The sequence below is a fragment of the Fusarium oxysporum genome, chromosome I, assembly GCF_013085055.1.
Source record: "Fusarium oxysporum Fo47 chromosome I, complete sequence".
NCBI classification, from domain to species: Eukaryota; Fungi; Ascomycota; class Sordariomycetes; order Hypocreales; family Nectriaceae; genus Fusarium; species Fusarium oxysporum.
In genome coordinates, this window is record NC_072840.1 from 1959585 (window position 1) to 1972247 (window position 12663).

General features: G+C 50.1%; 4 protein-coding genes across 4 annotated transcripts; 2 read left to right on the forward strand and 2 right to left on the reverse strand.

The window, feature by feature from the left end:
- Positions 1-1766: 1766 nt before the first annotated feature.
- On the forward strand, positions 1767-5613 carry FOBCDRAFT_283368 (uncharacterized protein). The gene is made up of 6 exons (XM_031181249.3): positions 1767-2216; positions 2292-2437; positions 2487-2580; positions 2632-2860; positions 2912-5298; positions 5353-5613. The coding sequence occupies exons 1-6, from the start codon at positions 2033-2035 to the stop codon at positions 5451-5453; spliced, it is 3141 nt and encodes a 1046-aa protein (XP_031042017.2). The 5' UTR covers positions 1767-2032; the 3' UTR covers positions 5454-5613.
- Positions 5614-6017: 404 nt separating this feature from the next.
- On the reverse strand, positions 6018-9993 carry FOBCDRAFT_210802 (uncharacterized protein). Its single transcript, XM_031181252.3, has one exon. It carries the CDS (start codon positions 9784-9786, stop codon positions 6082-6084), a length of 3705 nt encoding a protein of 1234 aa, XP_031042020.2. The 5' UTR covers positions 9787-9993; the 3' UTR covers positions 6018-6081.
- A 2-nt stretch (positions 9994-9995) lies between these two features.
- FOBCDRAFT_313740 (uncharacterized protein) lies at positions 9996-10557 on the forward strand (the record flags this gene model as incomplete). Its single annotated transcript, XM_031181253.3, has 3 exons — positions 9996-10019; positions 10072-10284; positions 10348-10557. The coding sequence occupies exons 2-3, from the start codon at positions 10174-10176 to the stop codon at positions 10555-10557; spliced, it is 321 nt and encodes a 106-aa protein (XP_031042021.1). The 5' UTR covers positions 9996-10019; positions 10072-10173.
- FOBCDRAFT_151489 (Eisosome component PIL1-domain-containing protein) lies at positions 10546-12404 on the reverse strand. The gene is made up of 5 exons (XM_059608356.1): positions 12029-12404; positions 11908-11965; positions 11710-11843; positions 11476-11659; positions 10546-11423 (listed from the first exon to the last, which is right to left on the reverse strand). The coding sequence occupies exons 1-5, from the start codon at positions 12083-12085 to the stop codon at positions 10798-10800; spliced, it is 1059 nt and encodes a 352-aa protein (XP_059463802.1). The 5' UTR covers positions 12086-12404; the 3' UTR covers positions 10546-10797.
- Positions 12405-12663: the final 259 nt, after the last annotated feature.

Sequence of the window (12663 nt, forward strand, 5' to 3'; positions counted from 1 at the left end):
ATTGGCAGGGGAGCGAGCAACAGAAGAGGTTATGGTTGCGGCGCTTTAGTTCTGATGGAAATGGAGCTCTAAAAGAGGCACGGGAATTACGAAACGTTGGCGGCGAGCCACCCACCATAGTGCTCGATAGCATTAAAGCGCAATAAGAGAAAATGCGTATCGTTTGGCTGCTCATATCTTTGGGCCCAGGAAACATGATGAGCTAAAGGCTTTGGCGTCCAACCATAGCGCCAAGATGACACGCTTGTAGGGGCCACTGGCGGTAATTACCCCTGTCCATCATCCCAAGTTGGATCTCGTTTGATGAAGCTTAACCTCTACTGAATATGCTGCCAGGAACTCAAGTCACCTGCATATTCAGAGACTATTGACGATATGACCCGTGTTGAAGGGTTCTACAAGCCATTTATCGACCGGTGAAACTGTGACCGGAGCAAGCTGGTGCGATAAAAGGTCGCTGGTGGTCCATGAGGCCATCCAATTAATTAATTACACGGGCAGCCCGCTTGCTCGATGTAATTAAAAAGCAGAACTTTCAGGAACGTGGAGATCCACTCGTCTAGTAAAGCCTTGGCCTTGTGCAACGGCTGAGTCCCGTCTGCTAGTGCTAGCTGATCCAATGGTTGTGTTTAGTATGTACCTTGCTGTGACTCTCATAATTTCTGTTCGAGGGACGGGAGAGAAATCAAGGTTGTTGTTGGGGAAATGACGAGAAGATGGTGAAGACTTTATGGTTAGTTTATAGAGATATCCTCAGGTTAGGCAAAGTGATTATCCTCAGAAGGGTCTCTTGTATAAGAATCTTGGCGAGTTCTTTTTCTTGCCTAAAGGACCCTTGAAATGGACTGGAATGGGTCAAGAAACTCAAGGCTGAGGGCAATGAATTGCTTTGAACTCGTGTGTCATGACTCTCAGCCTCATTGTTACAGTGTACAGTTATGTGTTGTGTATTGTCTCTGAAGATATCGTGTTGCACAGCATGACCGTTGTTACAATAAGAGGCTGTAGATTTGATTCAACTATCAACCAAGCAACTCATACAATTCAGCCACATTGTTAAATATTGTTGGATCTGTAAACTATTCATCTCCATGATAACTCAATCTATGCACGCCCATCACATCCATATTGCCCCCCTCCCCCAAACCCCCTACCCGCCCCATGTCCTCTTGTTCATGCTCTCTATCCTCTCATCCCAGCGAGAAGCCCAATTCCCAATCTTAGTGCTCTTGTTCTTTTTTTCCATTTGTACGTACCATCCAATCCAATCCCATCCAGTCCATCATGAACCTGGTCGCGCATCCCAGTCGCCCCCTGAGCGCGTCCCCCCATCTCACTGTCACCCTCACAATTCTCATTTTGTCGTCTCATCTAGACTAGAGAGTCGCTTTTTCTCCTCTTTACCTTCTCCTCTTGTATGATTCAACTTTTCTTTCTATTTTTCCATATTCATCTATTTTCTCTGAACCCTGGCTTCTTGAGCCCCTCCTTTTCCCATTCTTTCTTCTCTCTGTTTCGTTTCGATACCCAGTAGCCAATCTCTGTGTTAACCTCTGAATAACTGAGGTGCAGAGGGGAAAAAGGGTCCCCTACTAATTTTATCTGTACGCCCACCCAACTTGGCTCATCTGCCGCAGGTGCGCATCAAAACTGCCCGATGCCCACCTTCCCTGACTTACACGTCTCGCCTTGTCCTGCGTGCAGCAGCATCTTCAACAAGCGACATCGTCATCATTTTTATTCCTGCTAATTCTTTTCACCAAAAGGTTCTCGGTCCTCGATTCGTTTCTTTTCAATTCTCTTATCGAAAAACCACCAAAACCTTGCTTTTTACAACTTCAGCTGGGGAGATTATCACGAATACCTAGCTGCTACCCTATTTAAGGCATCTCCTGAAAGATCACCGCCCCTTTATTTGGGATCTGCTTCGACTCGACCCGACGTCACTTTTCCTATATCCAGCGCATGGGATTTCGCTGCGGTTTCGTTTAATTCTCGATTTCGAATTATCATTCTATAGCCATCACCCATAATGGCAGGCCTTTTTTCTCGCCTCAAGGGCAAGGATGGCAAGTCCAAAAAGAAAGGCGCAAACGATTCTGCACAACAGCTACCACAAAAACCACAATGGACAGACGCCTGGGCACGCACATATGTTGAGCCTGAAGAAGTTCACGAGCTGATCCGATGTTGCACAGAAGAGCTCAAAGCTCGAGGTATGTCAACTATCACATGAAATACAAAATATGTATCTTTGTGTGTACAGCATACTGATCGCCATGTCATACCAGGTCTCGATCACCCTTTCCTCTTATTGCCATACCGTCCCACCTCCGATCCCAGCGCTGTTCGTTCCTTTATTCGCCATTTCTTCGAATCCCATGCCAATTTACGGGGCGAACAATTGACACAAGAACTCCGCATGACAGAACCTATGGTCAGTACATGCGGAAAGAGGGGCATGATCGCAACTAATATCGAAATAGGTGGTTTCTGGAGTTGCCAAGTGGTGCTGGAGTCGCATCCAGGGGGGTATCGTTGGTTGGGATGCGTATGAACTGTTCAAAGTGGGAGAAATTGGTATGCGCTTCTACATCTTGGGTTTCCTGCTATACTAACTATTTTCTATAGACTCGAACATGGCCCGAGACTCTTTCAAGACGTTCATTCCTATCAGTGTTGAGAATGGTGCCCGTCAGCGCATTATCTTTGACTTCTTCGACCTACTGGCCGCTGTTGCAGCGCACGGAAAGTCCAATGGCCTGGGTGGACGAAAGCTTTCACGAATGGCAGCATGGTGGGCATTCGAACATAAAGATACTAACAAGGGTTTTGAAGGAGGTTATGATGCTTGGCTTCGGTAAGTACCCCTGAGACTTGTGATGCTCGCGATTGCTTATCCAGAAACTAGTGCCGCCGATGCCACAAGCCATATGTTCTTCGCTTTCCTCAGATCCCTCTCACCCGAGCAAAACGTCACTGGCATTACGATGCTTCCCAGATCCCTCCAGAAACTACTTCAGGAAACCGAGTATCCTCCTCAACGACCTTCTCTTATGATGTCAACCACAAACAAAGTTGTCATGATTGTGGATACTGTATCGCCAACTCCTTTTGCGCTCCTTCGGAGAGCGAACCACTTCCAATATCGTGATTCGGACCACGCATTACAAGAGTTTTCCGAGTACGACGACCCTGTGCAGGCTTTGACGGACGAATGCCGCCGAGTTCTCAAGGCTATTTCTGGTGCCAATCAGTCACAAGCTTCAAGCTCAAAGCACTCTACAAGCTTGCGCGACGCCTCCTGGTCACGATTCGAGGATATTGGCTTCTCTTCTACACTGGATGAGGATGACGACGACGACGATAGTGCTTTGACCTACAAACGCCAGCCACCCGCTCTGCGAAGAACCCCTGCGTCTGGTAACGGACTTGGTAGACCGACAACCCCGTCTTGGGCCGACTTTCTTTCTTCGGGATTCGTGGATGAAAACCAGCCTGCTCGGTCAAACTTGCTTCTACCCCCTGACAAGGTTCTGCCTCCCCTCGAAACCCAGAGACAACAAAGTTCTCAATCGCATCGACCAAGGCTTGAACATGATCACTCGCTTGAGCCTGGGGAGCTCGCAAGTATTGCAACATTTTTGCTGGACGATTCGTTCTGGTGGGTTTGGATGTCCAGTCTTGCCCCTGAGGAGACTGCAGAGCGCAAGTCGGCCTTCGGACGATGCGCCGTCATCGAAACCAAGATTACTAGTGGCCGTTGGCTCGTGATGGAAGAAATGGTTGCCGGCGCAGCTCCTGAACCTCAGGAGGGTGCGTATATTGCAGAGAAGAAGGGTCTCTTCAGCTGGACAAAACGTGGGAAGGGCCTCGGCCGACGGAAGTCGACAGCCAATAAGTCAGTCGAGAACATTGGCCAGGGCACCAGCAAGGCCAGCATAGGTCCCGATACTCACGCCAGAATCCAAGCCAAGGCCGCGCAGCTTCGTGCGCAGGAACAGCAAGGAAAGAAGCTAGCTCAACAGCCCCTGTACCAGCGACGTGGTCGAACTGATGCCGAGCTCATGGCAGAGAAGACTAATAGTGTTCTCACCCTTCAGCCTACAATCATTGGCGAGGCTTCATCAGCATTGAAGTGGGTTTCCAAGTATGATAAGGGAACGATTAAGGATCTGTACATGGCCAACAACAATGCGGGTCGTGGAACTATGGTATCACCAATTCCATCTGAGAGCATGAACGGTGACGCTGCTTCCAACAGTGGCACACAAGCCCCGGATCAGCCTCCACAGGTGCCCGTTAAGGACGTGGTATCCCCGATCACTTCGCCTACTTTCTCGCCCACTTCGAACGAGACAACGAGGAAACCCCTCCCACAGCCAGAACATCCCGTCGAGGTCCAGCCACAACCTGAGCCTGTTCAGGCACCAACCCCCGAGCCGGTTTCAGAGCCCGTTCAAGAGCCCACGCCTCGACCAGTGCTTCCCGTCAGCCCTCTTAGCCCTGTGCCGCCTCCTAAGGACGAGGCGCCCCAGGACTTGGCTCGTGAGAATATGGTTTCTCCTACTCCATCAAGCCCTGAGAACAAGAAGAAGAAACTTCAGAAGGCAGAAAAGGAGAACCGCGGTTTCCGGAAGTTGTTCCGCAAGAACAGAAGCTCCAAACTGCCTGATGACGCTGCCGCCAATGTTCATGAGTTCCTCCGCCAGACCCAAGCAACGCCAGAACCCCAGGCGCAGAAGCCCCTTACTCCAGCTGACACACCTGAGCCTGCAGCCACTATCCAGCGTGTCCCAGTGCCTCAGCCCGCACAAACAGATGAGGCTGACATGCCTACCCCCACACCTGCTGCTGAGTTTGTGACACCAATGGAGGAACCTGTGCAGCGAGTCGATACACCTCAGAAGAACCAGGATATCGCGGAGCCCACTATCGACCAGTCACAGATAGCCCTCAATGCTAAGGACTCGGCTCCTGCCCAGAAGGCTATCCCTCAGTTCAACCAAGGCCCTCTTCAAGACCAGCCAGCCTTTGCTCCTGATTCGGATGATGAAGACGACGCAACGCCTCCTCCTATTCCTCGATCGCCCCGCCATTCCCCCCAGATTGGAGGCCCAGCGCAGCCTGAGGAGAAGCTGAGTCACAGTGCCGGTCCAGGAGTTCAAGACCGGTGGGCACAAATTCGAAAGAACGCTGCTGAGAGGGCCGCTACTCGCCCTGATGATCAGCTTCGGCCATCGTACAGTAACAGCAACAGAACTGGAGATGGCGACGACGATACAAGTGGAGAAGAGAGTAAGTCTGCATGGTAATCTTAATACCCGGTAGTAAACTAACACGATGTTCCAGCTATTGAATCTCGTGTTGCCCGCATCAAGGCTCGTGTAGCCGAGTTGACGAACAACATGGAGGGTACAAATGGTCCTCAGGCTAATGCCACCCGCCATTAGGCCGCTTCCAGCGAGGCGGGCGATCTCAGCCCAAGGTGGAATTGTAATATGCCCTTCCTTGATTGCCAGCATGGACGAAGACTGTCCTTTATACGAACAATCGCGACGACGTGACACATCTACGAGACACATTTCGCAATCCTTGCACACGTTTAATACCAGCCGACGCTGATTTGCTTTCTTCATTTTTCTCTGGCCTCGTTTCTTATTTTTTGAGTTTCTTCTTTCTCGTTTGACATATGATACCACTAGAAGATGTAAGAAGAGAAAAGCAGCGAATCTTGACAGTTACATGAGAAGAACGAGGGGGTCAAGAAACTATGGACTGGGCTTTTCCGAGTGCCATGAAATCCTGTACTTACTCATATGTTTTTTCCAGCCCAAATTCTAGCAAATCCCCTTACCCAGCGTTTCTTATACATATCTTGCTTCGGGGACCATCCTTAGACTCGCCAATTTTGTCATAAATGTGATGACCTGTTCGAAAGTGAAGATTCCACAAGAGCTCAATATTCTAAATTGAAACTCCATACATAGAGGTACTTGTGAGTAAATTCCTAGTAGTATTTCAAAATAGCTTTATTTATGATCAAATAATCTAAATACTTTGGTATAAATCCATCATCGTCTATGATGCTCTGGCTCTCTTACCTTTGTCACGGCCTCTGCTTGTGGACTCTTCATCTCCTTCGTCACCAACTTCTTCAGCATATTCCTCTTCATCCACCGGAGCAGCTGCGTTCCTCCTTGATGCTCTTTTTCGCTTTCCTCCATTCTCAGCGCCCCTTGGCTCCTCGTCTGCAACATTTGCTCGCAGACGATCTACCGCTGCAGCCATACGTTTGCTTCCCTGGGCTTTCTGTCTTGGTGAAAATGCCTCCTTGGCTCCAACTCCAACACTACCACCAAAGAATCTGGTGATGTTGCTCTGTGTGCCTTCGCGGTCTCGCTTATTCATATCTTTGATGACTGGCACGAGGACCTCGTCCGTACGTTCTTTGCTCCAGCCAATGGTAGCCATCAAGAACTGCCGTAATCCCTCTACGTCTGGCACACCCCACTGGAAATTCTCATTGCTGTCATCAACCTCTGGATGTAGGTACGCATCATAAACCGCCGGGTTAGGAAAGCCTGGTGGTAAGAAGAGTTTGGTGCCTTGAGATTTGCGAAACTTCTTGCGAAAAGGCGTCGAGACATCAGCGTCCTTAGGGCGTGTCTGCGATTGCACCGATCTCCACCATTCGCGAAAGTTCTCTAGTCCAGACTTGCCAGGAAACTCAGAGAGAATCTCAACAGCTGTAACGGGACCGACACCTGGTAATCCTTCAGTGTAATCAGAGCCCAGCAGATGTGCAAGAGAGATAAGTTGCTCTCGAGACAGAGAGAGCTCCTTCTCGATGTCGCCCACCAAGTAGCACTCAACAAACTTGTTGCTATTAAACATGTTCTTGTACACTCGTGTGCCACCGAACAAGAAGGTATCCGAATCATCAGTCACAATACCATCGACAAGTCCTAGACGGACGAGCTCGGCACACTGAGCTTCAGCTTCCATAGGAGCGGTGATGTAAGGAATACCAAATAGACGAAGGAGAGCCTGGCACTCAGTGATCATCACTTGAGTGACCTCATCTGCGTCTCGACGGTCTTTCTTCTGTTGATTTCGTAGGGCGCGCAGTTCTCTTTCATAGTCCTCTTTGTTTTGCTCGGCCGTTTTGTTATTGAGCTCACTAGCGAAACGGGCATGCTCTTCGGCTTCCTCGGCCATTTGTGCCATAAGCTCTTCGTCACCAGGATCACTGAATTCATCGTACTCTACGTCGTCGAAGAGCCCGTCGTCGTCGATATCCAGTTCTTGGTTTCCTTCCACTGCTGGCACACCGATGGAAGGAAGCTCCTCAAAGATAGGCGTAGGACTCTTTTCTGCCGCGGCCTCGGTCACAACATTGGTGGGTACCACATCTTCAAATTCTGGCTCGGGTGATTCTGATTCTTGAGGCTTATCTCCATCTTCTTGTGCTGAATGTGCAGTTGGTTCTTCAACTGTGCGATCTGCAAGCCCTTGAGCCTCTGCTTCAGGTGACGGCTCCTCGGCCTTGTCTGCAACTTGTTCAAGGGCATCCTCCCGCTCATGCGTTAGAGTTGAAGCTTTTTCTGTCGATTCTGACTCTTCGTTTTGAAGAGACGCTTCCTTGATCTTCTCGGTCTCATCTTCCACGTCAATGGTAGCGGGCTCTTTCTGGGCAGGCTTCTTCGGTGATGGCACTTTTTCCAAAACCTCGACATCACTATCATCATCTGAGGAAGAGTCGATGTGGATCAGCTGATCTTGCATCTTGCGGCGATAAAGTCGCTCCTCTTCTTCAGCTGCCTGCCTGTCTGCGTTATTGATCTCACGCTCTGTTTCTTGCTGCTTCTTGAGCGACTCCCGGATATCGGTGTCATCAGTTAACCACGGCGGCAAGGGTCTGGGTGCATTCTCATCCTGCAGTTCTCTCTCAAACCCACCAGCCATGTCGTCCTCTTCGTCATTGAGAACAGTTGGGTTTTCATCCGCAACTTCAGATTTCTTGTTTGGTCCAGCTTCTGGAGCTTTCTTCTTTCCAAATAGTGACGAGCCCCAGTCAAGTTTCGGGAACGGCAGCGGGCCATCAAATGGGTTTTTCTTGTTCTCAACGACGGGTACAAACTTTGGTTTTGGCTGAGGCTTCTTTTTCATCCTGGCTTTTGCAAGCATTGTCTGCATATCTTCGTCGCTGTCGCTATCGGCAGCGGTATCACGCTCTTGGCGCCTGGGCACCGCAGCGCTTGCTCTATTATTAACAATATGAGCAATCATAGAGCCTCCTTTGGCTGTGATGGGCTTTTGTGCGTCAACCGACTTCTGTGTCCATTTAGGAGCTTCCATGGGAACGTCCTCGAACTCCTCCTCATGATCTGACTCTTGTCCAACTCCATGTTGATTTCGTAGTGACATAGCTATTGCGCGGTTGAGGTCATCCTCTTCGTCGTCGTGCAGCGCTTCTTCGGGTGGTTGTTCAAACAGCACATCTGTATTCCCGATATTCCCGCCTACGAAGAGTGACTCCTCGCCCTGTGGGGAGGACTCTTGACGATGGTTACCATATATTAGCCGCCGTCGTGCCGCTATATCCTGGGCTGCTTGGTAGCTAGCAACCTGTGCTGGAGAAGGTTTCGGGAGTCGATTGAGACCCTCTATAGGAACGTCTTCAAAATCTTCCTCCTCTTCCTCCTCATCTTCCTTGGATTGGTATTGAACTTGAATGGCATCCACGTCGATAGGTTTATGTGCCTCTCCAACGTCCTTGTCTCTGCTGACCACACCCAAAGCCCATCCTCCCTCAGCACCCTCATTCTTTACAAGGATATACTCTCTGTTCTTTTCGCCAGCAACTCGTGCATTTACCCCAAGTGTCAGGTCGGTGCCAGTCATGCCGACTTCATACATGAGACGTTGAGTGAGGTGATTACGTTCCTTGACCCTTTCGATCTGGAACTTGGAGAAGGCCATGCGATCGGGGAACATTTCTTCCAGCTGCTCCTTGCTGAGACCCATTCTCAGTCGACTCCTGAGTCTTGCTGCATTCAGAATATTGTATCGATCGGGAGCTGGAAGACTCTTGAAGAATTCGCCATCAAAATCGATCTTGCTGAAGTCGTAAAGGTTGATATCTTCACCGTCATGGAACTGGCGCGCGTATTCTTCCAGCTCTTCTACACTCATGATTCGTGGATCATCTGGCTTTCCCATTGCCGCAATACCGCCACCATCTAGATCGGGGAGATGGTAGGCGTCCTGCTTTCGAAATGTTCTTCCCTTCTGTCTCTCATTTTGAGATAGGAGAGCTTCGTCATCGTAAACAAGTTGACTGGCATCAGGAATCACTTCTTGTTGCTGCTCTTCCCGGGCAGATATATCACGTTCTCGATCTCTCCGCCTGCGATCATGGTCTTCTTCCGCAATGCGCTGCATTTGCACCGCTAGCAGTTTACCAGCCGTTCGAACGGCGTCTTCACGACGGCCTTCGCGTCTTCGCTTTCGATGCTGAATCGTCTGTCTCTTTAGAATTGGTGCGCCACCGTCGAAGACGAATACTGGTTGAATACCAAACCACAGAAGCTTGCATATGCGACGGAAGAAACCGACGACGTGCGAGTTGCGCAACGCATTGCCTTCCTTGTCGCGCACAGCTTTAAGAAATTGATATATCCAAATTGAGGCATCAACTGCGAGTCGCTTGCGATTTAGAGTCGCGAGGTTCGTCGGTCGGGCGCATGGCTGAACAACTGTCCATAGACCGGTCACACCCATGATAGGCTATGACCGTGAATTCAATACAAGTCCGTATAATAGAGAGAGGCACAAGGCCTTATGTTTAAGGGATACGCCCTCGTCTGATGGGAGTAATGATCATTGTCTGGTAATGCTTAGAAAAGGGAGGGTCGACGTTTCTACAATTGGATTGACATAAAAATGATGAGAATGGAAAGTCCAAGATCTAAGAAAACAATCAGAGGTTCACGGTTGCCTTCAGCATCGAGCCTCTATAACGTCAGCGTGGGGCCGATATATCGCCGCTAATCCGTTGCCGCTAACCTTTCTATTCACAAAATCAATGAACATCACATTCCCCACGTCTTCGCCAACACCACAATTACAGCCCTCAAACCCCTGGCTATCAAGCTCTCTTAAGTGGAAATGGACACTGAAAAGGCTCGGGAATACCTCAGCAGTATTCTAAACAAGAACCTTCGCGTGTACACCTCCGATGGTCGGTTGTTCTGGGGCGCTCTAAAATGCACCGACCCTGTATGTTTCAATACCCTACAGCTGCTGAGCCTTGGTTGTAAGCGACTGACCTGACATTAAAAGGACAAGAATATTGTGCTGGCTCACACTTATGAATATCGGCAACCATCTTCAAGGGAGCGTGAAAAGGCAGCAGAGAAAGCAGATGGAGAAACTGTCAAGGTCGACATGACATCGCGCTACTTGGGTCTGGTTGTCATACCCGGGGAGCACATTGCCAAGATGGAAGTTGAGGAGTTTGCGAGTCAAATGAGGAATCAGAACATCATATGATGTAGCGGATACAGAGATAATATTAATGAATTAAAAATACAACAAGGCTACCGCAAAAGAAAGTTATCGTACCCATTCAGCCTTTTGCAACCCGTCCAGCCTAAAGCTACCCACAACGCCTTGTACAACCAAGATTGCGTTCCTATCATTACTACCGAACGTGAGGAAAGCAAGACACACTCTCGTCCTCTTTCACATAGCCTGAATTCCGTGTTTTGCCACACCAATTATGAGCACTTTCTATGCGGCAACAGCTTCCTGTGTGCGTCCACGAGACTCGCCGTTCAGACCACCATCGCTGTCCAGAATGGAGCCTCGGGCATCCTCCTCTTCCTCTTCCTCGTCGCTGTCGAGATCACGGTCCCGAGCAGTCCAGGAGCTGCCATCGTTCAAGGGCACATCTTGACCGGAGAGATCGTGACCCTCACCTCGGTTGCGGATGTTGTTACGACGTCGCTGAGACAGAGTACGGGCGCGGGTAGAGAGTTTGGAAGAAACGACAGCGTTGGAAGTAACCCAGTTCGTCAGGGCGTCTTCGCAGTCTTGGATAATGGCCTTGCTAGCCTCATATCCGTCGTAGGCCTGGCGGGTCTCGCCGGGAGTGACCGGGGTGTCATCGATAAGCTCGAGGAGGTGCTTTCCATAGCCAGCGATAATGGCAACCTTCTCACAATGCTCACGGAGAGCATCGAATTGGTAGGTATAGGCAGCCTTCACCTTCTCTCGAGTGATGTTGGAAAGCTGAGCCTCAGCAACAAGAGACTCGGCTTCAGCTCGAACAAGTTCCTGCTCGAGGACGACAATCTTGGGAGAGTTGGGCTCCTTGTACTTGAGTTGGGCGATCTGATCAGTAATCTTCTGCTTGCCTAAGTCGGAGTTAGTAGACAATACGCCGTCTAGGTGCTGGGTGGTTCTTACGGTCACGACTAGGCTGAACCGAAGCTTCAATGTTGCGGATGCTCTTCATAGTAACTCTATACTGGTCGTAACGGTCGACATATTGGTCCTCGAGCTCGCCAATCTCGTAAAGGAGGACACCAAGCTTGTCGGTAACGTCGGAAACATCTTCGTCACCAGCCTCGCCCCAAATAGATAGTTGTTGCTGTCAAGTTAGTTTTAAGGTTTCATAGGATTGGGGTATTGGAAACATACAGCAACTTCCATTCGCTCACGGGCAACGGTCTCTAAGCTTCGCATCACATTCTTCTCCATCTTGACCAGCTGGGAGAGCTTCTTGGCCAAGTCCGGGCCAAAGGCACCGCCAGCATTGCGGCGAAGGGCATGTCCTACACGGAAGATCCTGTTAGTTCCGTTGGAATTGACAGTCGAAGTGGCGTGATGCTAGCTTACCGAAGCTGCTCTTGAAGAGGCGGCCGGATTTTGTCGACGACGGAGGTGGCGGGGGGTTCTGCTCAAAGTCAGTTTTGCTGTCGCATTGAGTTGTGGCGCCATAAGCTTCGATTATACGCACCTGGAGTTGAGAGGCAGTAGGCGCCCGGGTCTGGCGCATAGAATAGGTGCGATGCATGATGAGTGTTATTGTTTATGAATGCGACGAGCGGTGGAGCTGAGTATGGATGACAAGAAAAGGGTCCAGCAAGGACAGGCAGGGAATAGATAATATCAGGTGGGGATTAACGTGGGTTGGAGACGGAGACGGAGATCACAGCTGCAGAGCTGAGAACCAAGCAAGGATAAGAGGTCGGAGAAAACACGAAGAGAAGATCGTGGCCGGGCTGCTGGGAACGTTATATGATGGAGGCCAGAAACAGGGCAAGGCTTGGGCTTGGGCTCTGGTGGTGTTTGTTGCTGCGGAGAACCAAGATCGTCACCTTTTTTGATGCGGGAGCTGAGAGCGACGTCATCAAGACTCCACTTGGGTCAGAACGAGTGAGTGAGGTCTTCGATACAGGCGGGCGCTAGCGTCTAGTGTATGTCTACACCGCAGCCCCTGGTGATCGCAGCATTACTCGAGGTACTGCTACTTACGTCAAGCGTGTCTCAGGTCTACGTCTTACATTCTACGGGCCTCCGCCAAGGATCCTCACCTGTGCATCCGGAGAGACCCCCTAGAGCTGGACTACCTATCCCGGATGCGGTTCACGA

What these genes read in the sequence shown, in the direction of transcription:
- FOBCDRAFT_151489 (XM_059608356.1), bottom strand. Translation starts at nt 12,085, where the DNA reads ATGCATCGCACCTATTCTATGCGCCAGACCCGGGCGCCTACTGCCTCT. An exon ending in CCTCTTCAAGAGCAGCTTCG is followed by an intron (nt 11,844 to 11,907) that starts GTAAGCTAGCAT and finishes TCTTCCGTGTAG; the next exon opens with GACATGCCCTTCGCCGCAAT. An exon ending in GTGAGCGAATGGAAGTTGCT is followed by an intron (nt 11,660 to 11,709) that starts GTATGTTTCCAA and finishes CTAACTTGACAG; the next exon opens with CAACAACTATCTATTTGGGG.
- FOBCDRAFT_210802 (XM_031181252.3), bottom strand. Translation starts at nt 9,786, where the DNA reads ATGGGTGTGACCGGTCTATGGACAGTTGTTCAGCCATGCGCCCGACCG.
- FOBCDRAFT_283368 (XM_031181249.3), top strand. Translation starts at nt 2,033, where the DNA reads ATGGCAGGCCTTTTTTCTCGCCTCAAGGGCAAGGATGGCAAGTCCAAA. An exon ending in AGAAGAGCTCAAAGCTCGAG is followed by an intron (nt 2,217 to 2,291) that starts GTATGTCAACTA and finishes ATGTCATACCAG; the next exon opens with GTCTCGATCACCCTTTCCTC. An exon ending in GGTTATGATGCTTGGCTTCG is followed by an intron (nt 2,861 to 2,911) that starts GTAAGTACCCCT and finishes TCCAGAAACTAG; the next exon opens with TGCCGCCGATGCCACAAGCC.